The sequence below is a fragment of the Telmatherina bonti genome, assembly GCF_933228915.1.
Source record: "Telmatherina bonti genome assembly, chromosome: 11".
NCBI classification, from domain to species: Eukaryota; Metazoa; Chordata; class Actinopteri; order Atheriniformes; family Telmatherinidae; genus Telmatherina; species Telmatherina bonti.
Window position 1 is genome coordinate 26,956,061 of NC_136629.1, and position 19,935 is coordinate 26,975,995.

General features: G+C 40.0%; 1 protein-coding gene across 4 annotated transcripts in view; it reads left to right on the forward strand.

Moving 5' to 3' along the window:
- The first annotated feature begins 185 nt into the window (after positions 1 to 185).
- The window catches only part of LOC306762511 (serine/threonine-protein kinase MARK1-like), a 36,330-nt gene continuing 16,580 nt past the window's right edge, over positions 186 to 19,935 (forward strand). For all 4 annotated transcript variants that reach the window (XM_079249010.1, XM_079249011.1, XM_079249012.1 and 1 more), the window contains exons 1-3: positions 186 to 450; positions 3,785 to 3,985; positions 11,989 to 12,042. In XM_079249010.1, the coding sequence (XP_079105136.1) occupies positions 400 to 450; positions 3,785 to 3,985; positions 11,989 to 12,042 (306 nt within the window). In that variant the 5' untranslated portion in view covers positions 186 to 399. The remainder of the gene's footprint in view (positions 451 to 3,784; positions 3,986 to 11,988; positions 12,043 to 19,935) is intronic.

The window sequence follows — 19,935 nt, forward strand, 5'->3', positions numbered from 1 at the left end:
AGTATGTGTGTGAGAGCTAGAGAGAGAGAGATAGAGAGAGATCCCTCCATCCTTCCTGGTGGGAGGTTTGAGATGAGCTGCGCAGACCAGTCCGCTGCCGACGCATCTTCCTGCCCACCCCCTCCCTTCTCTGTCTCCCTCTCCACTGGTCTCTCTCTCTCCTCCTTTCCTGTCTGACACTAGTCTACCTGAGGGGAAGTGCACAAAGCCGATAAGGAAATCTGGCGCGTCGGCTGGGCCCAGTGCGCACTATGCTGCGGTAAAAGGCCGCTGTCTGCGGTGTTTCCAGGGGATGTAGAGTGGGGACAGATAGGCACCGCTCCCCCCGACGGACCGCGCCGTGTCTGCTCTCCTCTGCCCAGCGCGCTGCATCGCTGAGCGGCCTGCGAAGCACACAAGATGTCGACCAGAACGCCATTGCCCACAGTGAACGAGCGTGACACCGAGAATGTAAGTGTTGCTATCCGGAGACAGCGGTGAGATACCGGACGTGGGAACGGAATAATAGTGACCAAGGAGCTTATTTTCCTTTTTCTTTTTTCCTGTTTCGCGCACTGCTTCATAAGCAGCCCTGGTGGACGTTTCTGTGTTGCAGAGCGACTCGACCAATGAACACCAAGGCTTCTTTTTTTTTGGCTCCTCTTCCCTCGTTAGGAATAAAGCTCCGGATAACCTAGAATAACGAAGAAAGTGCAGCCTGCTAGTGTTTGTCCTAGTTTCAGAGCACAATAAGGCTAGCCCGAACAACGCACTGCGTCAGCTCGCTGAGATGGTTCAAAGCCAAGCTTTTAGTTAACATACCGAGAAATAAAACACAAAGTCTCTGTGGTCTGTGAGGAAGAATTGCGGTTCCCCACGCGTCCAGCTGCGGGGTATTTTCTACTCCACGTCAATATATCTGGAGGGTGGAGTGTGTGTGTGTGTGTGTGTGTGGGGGGGGGGGGGTTGTTCCCCTACTTTTTAATTGCAACGCTTGGTAGCATCGCAATGTGACATCCATCATCACCTACAGCGCCCCGTTACTGCACACTCCGTGCCGAGGAGGAGGAAGGGAGTGTTGTTATTATTCTGCTTCCACGGCACTGATGAGCAGCACACAGACACGCCTTTCTAACAGATAGCACTTAAATCACGAGAGACTTCTCGTCGACTGTGTGAAGGAATGTTTATGAAGGGCCACACAGTCCCGCTTGTTTCGCAGACTGAGCACAGCGTGATCATACAATACCTCCTTTGAGATCAGTTCAGAGGAGGACTGCTGTGTGTGTGTGTGTGTGTGTGTGTGCGCGTGTGCGTGTGCTGACAGGCTGTGACACATCAGGGTTCCTGTGATTTGTTTTACTTTATTTCCTGGAAACAGAAGCTTCCCAGTATTACATGTCACCAGTTGAAACTGACTGGAAGCGGTCTTCTAAAGGTTAGCCTGCTGTAAGATTGAACAATTTTGGCTCTCCTCCCAACCCCCCAGAGAAAAGCAGATGAAATTTAAACTATATTTTCCTCCTCCTTGAATCATGTTCATACAGTAAAATGAAATTAGAAATTAGATTTATTCGCTGTTAAAGTGATCCAACTTAACAAACCCTGACTTTATATGGTTATATTGACTCTCAGGTCATTCTGATGCACTTGCAGTTTTCTGTAATGTATCAGCTTAAAGGGGCTGCTAATGTACACGTCTACCTAATGCTTTGCTTACAGATATATACTGCTGTATGGCTGTTAAAGCCCTGGTCTCAGCATCACTGGCAGTAGCCAGTAAGGCTGGTCTTCCTCTGTAGACTCCAGCTCACAGCCCCAGGGCCCACTAGCAGATGAACTGCATTGCATAACAGCTTATTACTCAGAGAGATGAGTGGCTTTTAGTGCTGCAAAATAGAAGCAGCTCTTTATTATATGTGCCTAAGCATATATGTTTTATGTTTGACTTCCCTATAGACATGATGCTCTTGGTTGTGGTTAATGGATGGAAGAGGGGAAAACAAACTTAGTGAATTAATCAAGCACTGACTGGAGCTCAAAGACACTCGCCTGCCTGAATGTTCCTCCACTAATTCAGATACTGTGGAGCTAAGCTGAGTGTGTCTTTGTGTGTATGCTTATGAGTGGATGAAAGAATAAGGATCAGCTAGAATTGGAAACCGTGTTGTGTTTTGGTTAATTAGGAACAAGAAGCTTGACTTTGGCACCTAATCTGAATTTCCCCTATCTATGTCACAAAAGGTAAACACTGACAGTGGGGAATGCATTCAGCATAGCTTTTTTGCCTCTGTCAGGATGTAGGCTAGCTGAGGTGATGCGCACCCTGCAGGGTGTAGCATTTCCCCAAGTGAAATGGGAGCAGGGGTGCCTGGGTAACCAGAGCAAGGCTTTATTCTCAGGGTGGGTGTGGTGCTTAGGAGCAGAGGATCATGGGATCTCTGACCTGGACTGACATCAGCAGCTGTTATAGAGGAGAGGAAGCTGAACAGAGGAGACTGCACAGTGCCTGTGTCAGTGTTGCACTTCTAGCAAGCTGTTCTTCATTCACCTTCATGTGTGCCATATCACTGGGACACTTGTTAGCGGTTTGGCCGCAGAGTGACTTTGTGGCTCTGTGTTACACATCAAGTAGGTTCTCTCAGAGGCCTCTCACGTTCACTGCCTTCTGCTATTGCATCTTACTTTGTGGAGGATAATGTCTTCAGGGTAGCAGGTTAAGGTGTCACAAAAGGAGGAGGAAACCTGACACTCCCCCTGATATTTCACCATGACACTGAGAGCTTCTATCTTTGTGATAATGTACTTATAAAGTCATAAAGATTAAGGCACCTCTGGTTATAATTGGTTTGGGAATGAATAATGAAAGATGAATATCCTCCAAAAATTTACAGTTTAGAATGAAAAGGGTGAAATGATATTAAGCAAAAGCCAAAAAGTGTTTCTGAGCATCCATTTCTTCACAGGAATGTTGTTTGTCCAGAGGGCCAGAATGGCTTCAGAGAGAACTGCTAGACAGGCAAATCTTCAGGGAAAAGGATCCCACTCTCTGCAGAGGTGTTGTATGTTTCCAGTGTGCAGCAAAGAGACCAGTTATGGACCTGGCTGTGGCAAGTCCATGACTGGATTAAGCATTTCATGTGTTCTCGCCACAATAATTAGTTTCACAAGCTGTAAAGTTTGGAAAGATTTTTTGCAGAACCATCTCGGTCTATGTTGAGAATAGGGACGCATGTCACGTTGGGTTCATGTTGAAACCGGTGGTCAATTCTGAATTCAAACACCTCAATGTGTGGTGGGAAAAAAAAGTAAAATGGCTTTGATGGTGGGCTGATGATCCCACATATACTTGAGTGTCCACATCTTTGAGACTGTCTCAAGAAGCAGAAGCTTTAGGTTTTATAATGAAGATCTGTGAACAAAACGGAAACAAGCTACGCAAAAAAGATGAGTGACAACAGAAAATAATCTTTATTCCCTTTTGCTTTTTGATAATCATGTTTTCGCTGTTGCTATTACCTAGACACTGTAATATAAAGTTTCAGTGCTGCAGCTTTTGGTTGCAGCTGCAGACATTCATGCACCATCCATACAAATTGACTCACTTTTGGGTTTGTTTCTGCAAAGTTTTGGTTTAAACACATCTCCACTTTAGCCTGGTGCTTTATAGCTTAAATGTGCCAGCTGTGTGAAAAAAGGAAGTGTTTGGCCTCTATTGTTTGGTGAATTTTAGCTGTTTTTTAATGTAAATCAATAGCAGGGATATGGGATGTTGCAGATCTCTTTATTTGTGGTTTCCCCGCAGCACTCGTCAGTGGATGGCTTTGTTGAGCCCCCAGCTCCCCCAACAAAGTCTGCAAGTCGTCACAGCCTGCCGCGATGTCGCAACTCTTTCACCTCCACAGACGAGCACCCTCATATTGGCAATTACCGCCTTCTAAAGACCATTGGAAAGGGGAACTTTGCCAAAGTGAAGCTGGCCCGACACGTCCTGACTGGAAGAGAGGTGAGAAGAGTTTTCATGTCTACTGTAGAAATCATAGCATTTCTGGTTTTTGTAATGCGTCTTACAAGCCTGCCTTGTTAGCATGACTGATCCGTTTATTATGATAGTTAAAGCTGTAAATGACTATTTCCTCTATTATTGGTTTATATAACTTCTCACAGGCCAAACTAACATACTTCTCGGTCTGGTAATATTTTTCAGGGGCTTAAATATAGTTGACTCAGAAGTTGTACACTAGTTAAGGCTGTAAAATTTGACATATTCATTTATATTGAGAAGCTGTTGCTATGTCAGTGCAAGAAACCCCCCCTCTTAAGGTTCAGAAAAATGGATTAATAATCCCATCAACAGTTTGGTTTATTGTGAGAAGAAAAAGCAACACAGTGAGGAGGTCAGTAAGGGCACATTCACAGCAGTCTTTTTGATTCGAATCCTAGTCTGTTTGCTCGGAAAGTCTTTTTTGTTGGGGGAAATGTGAATGTGCCAAACAAATTCTGATTTGGATTAAAGAAGTGGACTCAGTCCGCCTACAAATGGAAGTCACTTCCTGCATTTGGCATAGTATTGCATTGTGGGTAAATACATAGCAATCATGTTAAGAGTCCTCTGCCTCGTCTGTTGTTCATACTGCGTCCATTGTTGCAGTGTATTTCTGTAGTATACTTGCATAAAGCAAGAGAAAAACCCCAAAACGGCGATAATTTCTTGCTCCATGTTTAGTTAGCAAGTGGAGGAAACAGTTTTCTTCTTCACGTGGGGCTTTTCCTTTCTTTTGCTACATACTAGCGCAGCGCCATCTTTGGTGAGAATGGGGATATATTATTGTAAAGCTTTGGCTCATGCAGATTGAACGAAATCTTGGTCTGCACTAACACACCTACGTACAACTGAGCAGAGTCCCCAGTCGGACAGAGTCTCGCGGACTATCCTGATGTGAATACACCCTAACATTAAAAAGGCCTGGATGTCTCCAGAAAACAACAGCTTGTTCACCACATTCAGGCCACATTCACATCAGCCGTTTTGATTTGAATTAGTCTGTTTGCTTGGAAAGTCCGCTTCATTTGGGAAAATTTGGATGCACGAAACGAATTCTGATTTAGACCAAAGAAGTGGTTTTGGTCTGCCTGCAAACGCAGGACACGGTCCGTTTCAAGTGGACCAAATTTAAAAAAGTGCATTGTGGATTCAGCGCACATCTTTACCTGCACTGTGTGTAAACACAATCAAAACTTCTGGTGTGGGATGAGATGGCTCTGCATAGGAAAAATTACTCACAGGGGCAACGTGGAAGAATGTGGTCAAAGTTCTGATAGAAATCTGATGCAGCTGCATTTATATGTTGGCTCTGTTGGAGAATGAAACACATCTTTTAAAAGGTCCGATTTGTTTTAGCAGTGCAGTGTGAGTCTAATAGTCTTATCCTGGTGTGAATGCACTCTCTGTCATGTGAAGAACCTTCACAAGAGCAAAGGCGGACGGTTTGCCACAAGGTGCAAACATTTTATAAAGCTCAGTATACAGGAAAGATTAAGTATTGCCAATTAAAACTTATTAAACAAAAACATTAAGAAGCAACAAAACACCAGAGTTTTTCTGGAACTGCACCTTTTTCGGACAGATGAAATCAGGTTAAGATGTAAGTAATGCATGAGAGGGTGGAAAAATGCATGGGGAAAGCTATTAATAGATCAGGATCCAAAACATACAATATCTGTCAACGAGTTGGAGGCAGCTTGATGACATGAGCGTGGACAGCTGCCAATGGCACTGTGTCACCAGTCAGCGCTGATGTACAGAAGCTGCCAGATAAATTCTGAGTTGTACAGTGTTCTACTGTCTGCTCAGAATCAGACAAAATGCATCAAAACTGACTGGATAAAGCTTTACCGTACAAAACGACATCCAATCCAATTAGTCAGATGCCAGCTATTTACCTGATCGAATAACATTCAGCACAGCTGCAGTAAAGATCAGGTAAAGCAGCAGGATGGAGGAAACAATTTCCTGCAGGTTTCAGATTTCAGCCAGACCTCTAAACAGCTGTAAATTCCTAAACCTTTGGAAAACCTAGAAAAGCATCTTTGTGATTAAGACTGTAAGCAGGTTGTTTGTATCATAGACTGTATACAAAAAAATCTGTTTTACACCAAGCTAAACAGACTTCGCTGTTCTGTTTAGACTGTCATGACAATGTACGACTTGACTGTAAAGTGTTTGACCATGTTGGTTTGCTCATTCAGGTCACGTCAAGATCTCTAACACACACACACAGAGTCAAACACTGATGATCTGTCAGGGTGACACACATCTTGCTTTAGTGTGTTAGTAATTAAAGCTCCTGTTTATTAGGACCCACGGGTCTCACCGATGACTGATCTGCTTCACAGCTCCTCTCATGTCAGTGTTTTAGCCACTTCCTTCCTTTAATCTTCCATGTTTTATAAAGTACTGGGTCATGTCAGAATATTGGGAGCACACATGCTCTATCAGGTTTAAGCAGCAGCAGTGCAATCCATTCTGGGTCCTTCAATGTTAAACGGGCGGATTGAGTGTGTTGTGCCCAGTGCTGGTGGAAAAGGTCAGGCACTGTGTGTGTCTGGAAGCTTTTGCTGGCTCATCAGAATGCAAAGACATGGAGCAGAGTCGGAGAGAGAGGAGGTGGAAAGAACATAAACCACAAAATCTGATGCTATCATAGCATGGGTCCAGCAGGTTTCCTGGCAACAGATTTTCCAAGTGGCTATAACAAGTAATGGTTTAACTGTGCAGGAAAACCTGAAGGAATTCTGTGGAGGAAAAAAAGAGGTGAGTAAGAGTAGGGAAGACTTTCAGGTGACAGAATGTCCTCTGTCTGCTGAGGAAGGTTGAACACACAAGACACAAATGCATGAGTGCCTTAATGCTCAGCTCCAGTGATGGAAACAGTTGCCTCGACCTTATCAACAGGAAAATATGACAGTATTGTGATTATCAAACTATTTGGTCTTTTCTGGACCATAGTATCCATGGAAAATGATCCATGTTGCCTGTTTATATTAATTGCTCATTCTAACGTAACAAATTTATATTGGTTCACCAAAGCTTTGGTTTTACCCATGATTAGTTTTGTTGCTTTAGTAAATATGCTGTTTTAGGAGAGAATAATTCGGTTAACCCTTGTTGGACAAAGAATTGTTAGCAATGGAGGTAATATCAGCTGGTTACTTGCACTGATCCTTCACCATTACTATAGATGATTGGCATCATATTTTTTTTCACAGTGCTGGGAAACAACAAATGGCATGTAGACAAATCTACAGTGCAGGAACTTGTGCCGATTCAGCCACAGGATAATTATTTTGTGATTAAAACCATAGTGTTTTTAATAGAAACTTTGGTTGTGTAACACAGGGGTGATCCGTTGATTTAAAAAAAAAAAAAAACCAAACAAACAAAAAAAAAACCCAAAACAAATAAATGTAATATTCATCATGACTTTTCTTTCAGTGCTGTCATAGGAAATTTTCAAACCTTAAAATCAGCAGTTCATATCCAAAGTTGCTCCTCCTGTATCTGATTTGTATGATTATGTTACTGCAGGAGCCGAGAGCAGACAATTTGCTAAAGACCTGTTCTAGAAACTTCTATTCAGTTTGTACTCCAGCCATACTTCTAAACATTTCTACAGGAGGAGGGGCAGGAGGAGCAGAAGCAGGGGTAAATCTGCAATTCATCCCTCTAGATATCACTTTATCGTACACACTGGACCTTCAAGTTACACAATTTTGTATCTTCGGTCTCCTTCAATTGCTGTATTTATTCAGATTTAATGAAAAACAAACAAACAATGTGATATCAGCATTACAAACGTGCCCTTCCTGTCCCAATCATGGTTTTCTGAAGTCTCTGTGATGCTCTGCTGTTATCTTTGCTCTGTAAAGTGCCCTTTGATACCTTAAGTTGTGATTTGACCTTCTGTAAATAAAATGAGTTAACCTGAAGATTACGTTCCATTCTTCAGACTCTTTGGATGTTTAGTTTATTTCAAACAATGGAAATGTGTGTCCATTTTGCTAGACTGAGTAAAATTTAGTCTTTAAAGCTTGCTGGATCCAAACTTTTGACTGACACTGTATGATAATAGGTCAATAGACTGAAACTGAATTGATAACCAACAGTTGTGCCTCTTTGGGTCACGACTTTGCGTTTTAGAAGCATTTTTTTGTTGTTTACTGAGAAAAACTTTGCAGACGTGAACATACAGTTATAATGTGTGAGCTACAGTTTAAAAACTTCACTTCTCTAAAAGTACCAGAGCTGTATGCATGCAGTGTTCAGTCAGCTTTGATTTGCATGTGACGGAGAGCATTTCATGTATCATCATGACCCCAATATGAAATTTAAACATCACGCCTTCCTGTTGTCCTGATGCCTTTCTACTTATTTGACTATCACCATAAACTCCACCATTGTTTTCTAAACATTTTCTGCAACCCCCCTCCTTTTTCTACTTTAAGGTGAAGAGGATGAGGCTTTTTTTTAGACTAGGAAATCCTACATGGTACTTTATATGAGGTGAGTTGAACATTTGATGGGATGGATGCTACCTTAGTAAAACTACTCTACTCTCCATAACAGTTAGGTAGCTTATTTCTGAAGTAATTAACAGGTTTTTATTTGTTCAGGAAGTGAAGTCACCGGAGGAACGTTGTAACTTGTTTGGCTTTGCACCGTCAAATGCTAATACTTTGAGACCAATGAAACGCTGTGGTCTCTCTCTTCATTACCTGCCACTGTACTGGTCCAGAGCAGGACAAAATATTGTTTGTCATGTTGTCAGTTTAGTTCTTGTAGAAATGTCTGTTGTCGGTTCATTATTTGCATAATATTTGAAGCGCACTGCATGGCAGTGAAATAATTCCCTTTGTGGGGGCAGCAGTTTAGGAGGTAGAACAGGCTGTCTAGTGACTGGAAGGTTGGCGGTTTGAATCCTGCTCCCTCAGTCAATCCGTTGTGTCCCTGGGCAAGATACTTCATCATCCTCTTTCCCCGGTGTATGGATGTTTCGGTGGTGGTCGAAGAGGCTGCTGGCACGCATTGGTTGCTTTAAAAAGTGCTATGTAATTCTAATCTATTATTTGGTGCCAGGGATCATGGCTCTGTGCTTGTGGGGAAAAAAAAAAGCTTAGAGGGAAATCAAAGTGGAGAGGAGCATGTGAAGCACTTCAGCACACAAGTGTTGCAATGACTAACTTTCCCCTTCCACATCATCTGTCCGAATATTCCCATTTCATTTGCACACACAATCACAACAGCCGCGCACAGCGAGGAGCATATGGCCCCTGTGTTACGAAAGCGCTGAATAATTAACAGTGATGCACATTGCCCTTCTGTCACTGTGGACTTGAATTATTCACCCTCAAATCTATTAGAGTGATCTCACTCACGCACCCACATGCGCACTAACTGTATGATATCATACCATCCACATGACTGTCGAATAAAACAAAAAGAAAAGCGTTTGCTCGGTTTCATATTGGAGAAATGTAATGACTGTCATGTATAAACAGAAAAGTTGAGATTAGAGCATGTCATTTATAGATGAAGGCATCCCCTCATCTGGATGTATTAACTGGCAGACACGTACATTTGTTCACGACAAGAGGGTGAAAAGAAAGGAGCGAGTCTTTCGGTGCACCTGCCCACCTAAGACGGGCTGCAAATAGACACCACCTGCACACTTTGCGTTGCTTCACTGTGCGAACGTTTCTGCAGTGTTAGCTTTCTTCCCTCAGCGCTGGGCCGTCTTCCTTTCACCATTGGTGTCGTTATGGAGGGTAGCTTCTGGCTTTGGATGAAATTAAAACTTCCTTTGTAGGACTAGGGGAAACCCTGCTTAGGATGAATAACCTGCATTCTCCCCACAGTGACTCAGCATTTGCTCTCTCTGGTTTTCCCCTTAACAGGGTGCTTGGGATTAGATCCAGAGTCTGCATCCAGTGAAGCATACTTATTAAGCTCTCATAAGGCCTGAGTCAAACTAATGCTGTCATAATAAATTGTAATTATAGACATGATGGTGTCATTAATCAGCAAAGGCAGCTTCTCCTCTTTCAGTTAAAAATGCACAATGGCAAAAAAAAAAAAAGTTAAATAGTATTACAATGCCTCAGATGAGGGATAAGGCTAAAACAGATATGAAAAGATGTGAATAGGTGCTACAATGCCTGTTGACACAACTCAAATATTTAATTAAATAGAAATTGATATACTCTCCCAAAAACACTTGAATCCTGGTTTCTAACAAACTGTAAAAAGTGTTTCTTGAGAATAAGAAGCTTTGCCAAAGATATTTTCTTAAATGTTTAATAGAACTCTTGTGGCCCAGAATACATAATGTATGTTCAGTGAATGTAAACTAAGCATAACTTTTACATCCAAGGACTCAGGTCAACTAGTCCATGTCGCAGTCCAGACTAAACACCAGCTGTCAATCAGCTGTTTTACCAGCTGAAAACAATTGGGGAAAAAATTCATACACAAAATATATACATTTTTAAATCTAGGTTAAAAAGATTTCTGTTCTCATGTGCCAATAAATGAAATCCACATCGTAACTTTTAACTTGACTGGTATTTATTCAAATTTGATTGATCATTTTTGCTATTTGCCGCTGTTTTTTTTTTTATTTTTTACTTAATGTCTTCTTTGCTTTTAATGTTTGGTGTAAAGAGCTTTGATTTGTCTTAAATATTAAATGTGCTTTACATTTAACATTTTCACACTCGTTTTAATTTTTAAAAATTATTTCTTTAGTTTGCATGCACAGAAACATTTATGGGGTACACCAGATCATATTCTGCTTCATATTCTGGGGATCCGTATCCGCATACCGTATCATCTGTTGACATAACCCTAGCATTTCCAATACAACCAGCAACTCAAATAATGTTTATCTGGGCCAAGAATTCTGCCGTCAAGTGTTGTAGATCAATTTCAAAAAGCTCATCTTGGTTGTGTGTTCTCTCTTTTGCATTTCAAATTGATTACCTGTCAAAAATGTGCCCAAAGTGCACTTAAATGGATATGAACTCAGTCAATTGATCAACCTGATAACTCCTGATATTAAAATCTTACCATTTTCCTACAAATTCTTTTGCCAATATCTGTGCATGAAGCTCTTTTCTATTGTTGATTATCAGTTCAAGGTACAAAAGACGTAGAGTGTAATAGAGAACAAATGTTTACACATTTAAATGCCAATTGTAAGACCTTTAGTTTCCAGTGGTTTGAACCATTAACTATCAACAAACTATTACTTTCCCCACAGCAGATTTTACTGTAATTGCTTGTGGTCAGACTCAAAAAAAAAAAAAAAAAAAAAAAACTGTCCTTCACAATAACCCAGATACTCTTAAGTCTGTCTAAAAATAACAATAACGATAACAGCTGGTGCAGCCGGCCGCATGTATTTCACATGCATTTCACTGTAACTGCATTATGTTGTAAAAGTGCACTGTCAATCACTTATCAGCATAATGGTGTGGACTTATTGGTGACTGCAGCAAAGCTCAGCTAGTGTTTTTTTTTTTTTTTTTTTTTTTTTTTTTTTCACTTTTTGAAAGCTGCTGAGCTTTCAAAAAGTGAGGAGAGCATGTCTGTTTCAGTGTGCACTTTGGGCTGATAATTGAGATAAGTGGATCAGGCTGCTGCCAGCAGTCGATTGCTGAACTGCACCGTCATGTATACCAGCAGCTACCAGACTGCTGCACAGGTACACTTTACCCAAACCAGTTCATCTGTGTGCTCTTTATTTTCCTGTATATTCATGCACAAAAAAATTCTGTTTTCTTTCTTGATGTGGAGCAATGCTGAGATTTAAAAATGATCTCTTTATGCAGCCAAAAATACAAAACAGTTTTTAACATCTCTCTCTCTCTTTTTATTTTATTTCCCTCTCTGTCTATCTCCTATTCTTTCTCCCTCCCCTCTCTTTCTTTATGTGTCTTTTCTCTCTTCAGGTGGCGGTAAAGATTATAGACAAGACGCAGCTGAATCCGACCAGTCTGCAGAAGGTGAGTTGGTGTTTTATGGCCTCCTGGTAACTAAAATCTTGGTTACATTGTTCTGGTCTTTTCCATTAGTCATTCTTGGTTTACAGCTGTACTGTTTCGTTGCTCTTTGAGCTCAGGATGTGCTGTTTAACATAATGTAATCAGATTTAGCCAGAAGAGACCACAAGGTTTGTTGAAAATACCCCCTCCCAACCTCATCCCTTTTAACTCTTGACTCCATTAGTTTGTGGTGAGGAGCGGCTGGTTGTCACTTAGCCTTTTCTAGAAGTCATTACCAATTAGAATGAAAAGTTTGGACCATTTCCTGATTGTGGAATCCCAGTCCTGATCTTTCTGCTGATTAAATGCATTTACACAGATCTATACACATACTGTATAATCCCCGTGGCAGATTAGACCATATGGAAAGAAAGTAGCTACAGCTCCAGTACGAGCCAGCATCACCTACTGCGAGTCTAAAAATAAATATTGTGTGCAGCTGACAAGGATACTTTTCATCATTGTGTTTTTATCTGAAGCATAGCTGCTGTTTTCTCTTTGTCTTTTGTAAAAGATTAATAATATTGAGCAACTATTGTCTGTAACCAGTACACCTAGAGAATTGATATTTTAGGCCTTTAGGCCTGAGCACCGTAGGCAGGTAAAAGGCCTGTTGAAATGCAAGCGTTTATTATTTTACATACATATTACACATATTCCTAATGTCAGGGTGAACAAAAACATCTTGCTGCAGTGGTGTAAACCAACAGGAAGTTGGCCATTTTAGTTATTTACTCATGTCATATTTGAGAAAACTCCTACAGATTTCATTGTACTGTCATAAGAATTTGTCGGCATGTATAATTGAGAATCTTCCAAAATTTTCTGAAATGAGTTGTTGTTCAGCCTCAATGTTTTTTTTTTTTTTTGTTTTTTTGCAATGAAAACAAAACTAATTACACAGACATAAAACACACTATTTAGACCAAATTTCAATGCAAATGCAAATCTTATCGTAAGAACATTTACAATTTGAGAATTAGATTACCATTTAGCCCCGCCCCCTGATGACTGGAATTTTTTTTTTTTTTTTTTTTTTTTTTTTTTTTTTTTTTGCTGAATGATCTATTTTTCTGACCTTTGGGACACAACCAAGTTCCAAATTTTTTCAGAGTGCAGAAAACAAGTTGATCTTTTTTTTTTTTTTTTTTTTTTTTTATATAAAGTGTTGCTATAAACTGATAGGCATGTCCATGAGTGCACAAGACGCTGTGACTTAAAACAAAATGAATCCCTCAAATTTCATCCGATTAGATTAAAATTTACAGTGATCAATGAGGGTCCTGCCCTGAACAGGAATATTTGACCACTTCTGCTCCAGTCATAAGACCCTCCCACTTAAAACAAGAATTTATTTTCTTTACTCCAGCAAGTCTTGCTTTTCAGTCAGGAAGCACAGAAATGTGAAAGTGCTTTATAACATGTCTTTAATGATGCCACAGTACAAAACTCAAGCTCCTTTGCCAAATGTAACCAGGGCAAATATTGGTCTAACACAGGAAGTCCATGTTGCTTGCCCATAGTACCATTGATCTCCACCAAACCTGACAGGCATGATGACAGACTCACATAAAAATATGCTGGATAAGTTACAGGTGGCTCAATAGCGCACTTAGAATATTTAAATCGATTTGACCCGCCCACCACATTGAGTGACACGGATGAAATTCAGCTCACAGTCACATGTCAGCATCTACAAAAGAGTCTCTTGCTACATACAACATGAAGTCAGCCATTTTGGGAAAAAAAGGCAATATGTGAGGTCATTTTTGCCCTTTTATTTGCATATTTGCATTGCTTTTGAACAAAATCCTAAAGATTTTATTGCACTGATCTCAGAATTGGTCGGTACACTCTAGACTCTACAGTTTACCGACCAAATAGTCTAGAGGTATGTGTCATTAAAAGTCTTTAAAAACTTTCCTGAATGACTAAGCCTTTAGCTGTTCATCATCAGGCACAACATCCTATCTCCACCACACTAAACATGTTTCAGTTCAGCTCCACGCTGAGCACATCTGCATGCCCAGATGTTTTTGGCACCATAGCCCCACCCACTGGCAACAGGAAGTAGTCATTTTAAACCATAAATTACCTACATTCTTCAGAAAAGCATTCCTATACTGTCTCATTTCACTCATTCATGACTCCAAACAGCTTATGGTGGCTTTTACTAAATCAGAGGTGCTGTATTTATTATGGTGTAAGGCAGTGTCTCTTAATCCCCGTCCTCGGGGCCCACTGCCATGGACGTGTTACAGGTAACCCTAGTTTAACACAACTAACTCAAATCAATGGCTCATTATCTGGTTTTCAACCCCACAGGAAAGAGGTTGCAATGGAATGCTACATAGACCAAAGCTGTGCCAAAGGTGTGAGTGCTTACGTTGCCTCTTAAGCTTTCATTTTTTCTTTTTAATGCTATCGCTAACCCTCAAAGAATGAGCAGATGTTACTTCTGGAAGGATTTTAATGGCAAAATGATAACTGTAGTTGACTTCTGAAAATTTCTTAACTGTCTTTGTCTGCAAAAGTGAACTCTGTCATCTGATCAAGTGGAGTATAATTGTAGACGGCTAATGTGAGGGCAGTTAACTATTCTTGGACTTATGGGTTTTTAAGACTAGCAGGTTTTTAGCCTGATCAGACATTTCAAGCTGTTTTATAGTACTGGCATTGTCCTGCACAAGGAAAACACATGTTTAATTGTCTTGGATCTTAATGAGATCTGACTGCGGTCCTTCAGCCAATCAAGCTGGGACGCAGTGAGAATTTTAAGCTCTCAGTTGCATCTAATCTGGTGAGATGCATTTCCTTGTGTGAGCTCTTTTGTTTAGGTTCCCATTATGTGCTTGCTAATCTGTCCACAAAGTGGGCCGATGAACATTTAGAGACCTTTTGTGTGTGACAGTCTGCATATAAAATGACTGCGACCAGTGTGGGTCTTGTCGAGGTTGTAAGAGGTTTCATAAGCTCTGGATTGTGTTGCCCACTGCCTGCCTGGTCATGAGTGTAGTAGGGCAGGGCAGATGTATCACGTGAGCCTGCTGGCCAATCAGGATGCATGCAATCAATTATTCAGTGGACCTTTCATATGTCAGCTGCAGTAAACGTAAAAGGGTCAGTAAGAAGAAGTCTTATAGCTTTTTATGGAAGACAAGCTGCTGTTGGAGCTACAGCATAAATGCACATTTGTGAACCGGTTCAAATATGTTACATTCGTTTTGTGTGTGTCTGGATTTAGTGCAGACATTTGTTTATATGTCCAAATGTAGCTTATATGTTGTTACACAAGTTGTCCTCTGTGCTATAGATTACTGTAATGGTATACAGAAAGGCCATCTGCAATGCAGAAGCTTGTCTTATAGTGCAGCACTCGTCTCGGATGGAATCGATTGTCTCACTGTGTGCCCTATTTTATTCATGTAAAAAGCTGTATAGCAGATATATTAAAAGGTGCATCTACTTTCACACTATTTTTATATATAAAAAAGAGGGCCAAAAGTCTTATGTAAATTACACAACTTTGATGTCTCAAGCATGTTTATAGATCCAAATCAGATTAGAACTCTTTCAGGTTTTCCTCTGAGTGGAGTCCAGTAATACGTCTTTCTAGTTTAAAATCATACAATATTTTAGTATATTTTAAGACATAAATACAAATGGTCTATCTTCTGTTTGCACCGTTATTTCCATGTGTGCTTCAGATAGGTGAAAATTGCATCCTCTAGAGAGCAGCACCTCAGATTTTCAATATCAGTTTCTATAGCAAACATGGCAACATTAGAAGAGATGATTATAATAAATATTCACTAAAAGAGACATTAAAAGAGGCAGCACATGAGACGTTGGTGGTCAAAGTAGCAATTTAAGACAGCGGCTTCTTATAATTTTCTACTTTGTTTCTTTTGCTGGTGACGTGAAGTACTGTGCAATGATGCCCCCATGATTTCTGATAGTAATTCTCCGTTCGTTGGGTTTACATTGGGAAGCTGGACAGGCAAAAGGCTACACCTGTATGAATTTATAGCTTTGTGTATTAGTGAGTCGGAAGCACGTTAGTTCACTCATGCATTTGATTTCTGTAGCTCTGCTCAGAAGAGATGTTGCTGAGGGAAATCTGCATGTTCAGGTGGACTGCTCTGAGTACATGCTTTCACAGAATTTACTATCATTTGTTCAGTGTGCTGCTACATAAAAGTCTATTATGAAAAACAAAAGTTGCTAAATTAGCAACAATAGGAAGAGAGTGCAAGTAGGAGTTAACCAGTTTTTTTCCATTCTAAAGTACAAAAAAGACTATGAGAAAATAAAGAAAGTAAAAGCATTAAAAAAGGAAAAAAGTTTGAATTTATTGACCACATTAGAGGAAATTTTTATAGTAAGTAACCAAATATCAAATAGAATTCTGTCAAGTACAATTAAAGCACATGGACATAGCAAGAAGTAAAAAAAAAAAAACTCAAATAAATTAGGTTGAAAAAAGAAGATCAAGCTGTGCTTAATTGAGTATTTATCTGTGTAATTTATGTATTTTAATTGTAAATTTCTCATTAGAAATTGCTCCTGCTGTCATATTATCAGTCATTGAAGGGTAAAATAAATGGAGCATCCATGACACTCACTCTTCAGTAGGCAAATGTGAAAAAATGAATTCATGCAGAAAAAAACAATTATTAAATATAAGTTTCTATGCCACAGTAATGAGAGAAATGGTCTGTCTGGAAAAAATGAGTTCTTTTTGTTCCTGATTAAACAGTAATATTCCTCCGTAAAACAATCTTCACTTTTATAGTTTAAAGATATAAAACTGTGTGAAATCTTTAGTTTTAATTGGTAACTCTTGCACATGACTGGCTTCTGCTTTGGTTCGTGCTTATTTCTCGCACATAGTTATTTCTGGCTGTTTTGTCTGAGGGGTTTTGCTCATTTAGAAGTCTAGACCGTATTCCACTATGGCCCCTGAGGCTGTTTGGGCTGCTTTGCTTGCCTTCCCGCCATGTTCCCACTCTGACCTTTATTATAGCAGCGGACCAACGAGAGGACGTAAAAATTTAACAGGCCACATACAAAATCCTCGCTGCCCCTCCCTCATCAGTGACATGGTATCTGAGGGCAAGTTTAGACAGTGAAAATAATGACTAAATATGAGTTTTATGTGTTTTTCATATCTTTTGAAATAATTATACTTCATTAGTAATTTTATTATTAAGCAAATAAACATTTCTCCATTCAAAATTTTAGTTAACCTTACAATCAAAGCCAAAGTTATAATTAGGTTTGGCTTTACTAGAATTTTTGGCAGTTAAATATCACATCATTTTCTTCAGTTTCTGTGTGTTTATTCTCAGTTTTTTGGGGGTTTCTTGGTCAAATGTTGACAGTTCAGCTTTAATGTGTCTCTGAGTACCTCTCACCATTTGGATAAAATGAGTAGATGGCATATTTGAACATGCTGAAAGCTAACAGATTCATATTATCATGGTGTTTGTTTGTTTTGTTTTTTTCCTTTCACCAAGTCTCGGCAAAAATGTGCGTCTGTTTCTCCATACATTTTTCTGACTCAGATTTAGAAGCCAAAAAAAGTTCATAAAATTGAGTATCTTTGAATTTAAACAAGCTTGTCTTCTAAAAGAAAAATGAATTTGGGCACTCAGGGATTATTAAAAAATAAAGATTTTGCCACCTACAAAACCCTCAGGGAAGCCAGTGTAGTTAAATTTCAGTGAGCAGACTTAAAGATATTGTCACTTTACAAAGCATACATTTAGGGTTTTTTCTTTTTTTTTCCAGTTTGGTTCATTTGGTTCCTAACTTTAATGGTTATTAAAACTAGTAGCACCTGGGATAGGCTCCAGCACTCTTGCAGCACTCTTGCAGTCCTGCATTGGAATAAATGCAGATGGATGGATGGAAAACCTTCCATTTCATTACCAGCTAAATGTCTTTTCTGCCTCATTTTAAGTGAGGGTCGGGCATTAACTAATGCAGAGCTGCATTCAAACTTAAGGCCACACTAAACTTAATTAGCTCCATAAGCATCTCATACTTAGGGTTTGGAGTTGGAAATGTATATTGTTAGTAAGGCCAAAATAATCACATGCTGCCCTTTCACAGATTGTACACAAAAATATGAGGTTATCTGGTTATCTGCCAAGCTGATGTTGCATCTGTTCAGAGTATTCTGGCAGAAAATGACACAAGTGATTCAGATGCTATACAGCTCTAGAGTTATCTATTTTTTCTTTTATTTGGGATTCTGTTTGTTTGAGCATTGTCTGATTTGACTACATATCTTCTCCACTCACTGACAGCCCGTCAAAATGCCACTGATCTCTGTTTTTATGGTCTCAGAGGAGCGAGGCTGTGGGCACACCATCTGGCACTGTGGACATAGCCAGCACTCAGCCACATTCATGATGCCATACGTGCGCACACATACTCACACTAAAAAGCAGCATGACACATGCAGACATCCGCAGGAGATCCTTTGGGTTATACAGAAGGTTTCAGCTTGCAGGACCTCATTTAATGAGCTCAAGTCACAGTTTTTGGCAACATTTCACAAGCATGCACACATTCCTGTACCTGTGTGAGTTTATTCTCTTTACACAAACATCCTCATGCTCTCCTGATAAATATACTTTATTTTCCATTAGAGATGCAAATGGATGGAGACTCTGTCAGTCTGATGGTCTCCTGCTTTCTTTTTTTTTATTTTTATTTTAAGATATTTTAACAGACTGATTCAAAAGGTTAGAATGAACATCTGGTCCGATCCTTTATGGCTTAAATTTGTTGATTATGTGGCTGTTTCAGTCAAACAGGAAATGAGATCGGCTGAGCTTCTAAAGCACATTCACCACAGGAAATGCATCACATGTCATGTGTGGTCAGGGATGTTGTCATGGTTTTTAGGCGTTTTAACCCTAAAATAGGCTTCTCTTAATCCCCTCTTCCGCTAAACAAACATTCACTCATCCCACCGTCCCCCGCACTCTTGTCACCTTGTAATCTGTAAATAAGAGTAATTTCTTATTATTGCCTCCTCAATACGGCAGAATTCTGAAAAGCAGGAAAGCCTGGCTGCTTCTACAAAAATTATTTCAATCTAACCTTCGGGCTTATAGCCACATGCCTAAGTGTTACATTGTGTTGTGTTTCCTGGTTTTTATTGTAGTTAGAAAGCACTCAAAACAACATACTGTATTTAAAAAAAAAAAAAAAAAAAAAAAGCCCACCACGAGGTCAACCTCTTATAATGGCTGTTGTTTACATCTGCCCTTCGGCTGCCACACCGCATTAGCCAATGAAACGCTGCCGAGCCCATGGGCTAGAGGAGCTTTGGTCTTGTTCAGATGAGTGGAAGATGATTAGACAGGCGGCACTGTTGTTTGAGGTGAATCATACTAGGAATCAAATGTTGGAGCTGTTGATGCACAGATTCACATTTCTGATGATAATTTTGTGTTTTGCTCGGTTTTAATGAATTCAAAGTAGTTCCATTCAATTCCTTTGTGTTGTAGCTAATGAATAACAAATGTTTGCTTAAGCACAGAGAGACGAAGACAAAGAGATAAGCCACTTCTTGTTGGAGTTATTTTGAGCAGCACTGCAGTCAAAGGCCATGGCAGGACAGTTTGTCTGAATGTCAGTAACACTTTCAGTCTCCCCATGTGTTGGTCGGTACATATCGGTACACAACCAGCCGGGGTTGTTTACCGACATGTAGTTTTAAGGGATTGCATGCACACATAAAAACATGCATGGATGCACCCATTATGAGGATGAGGGATTGCAGGCTACTCATCCTATCAATAATCTCCATGTTGAATGAGCAACTTGTGACTGAAA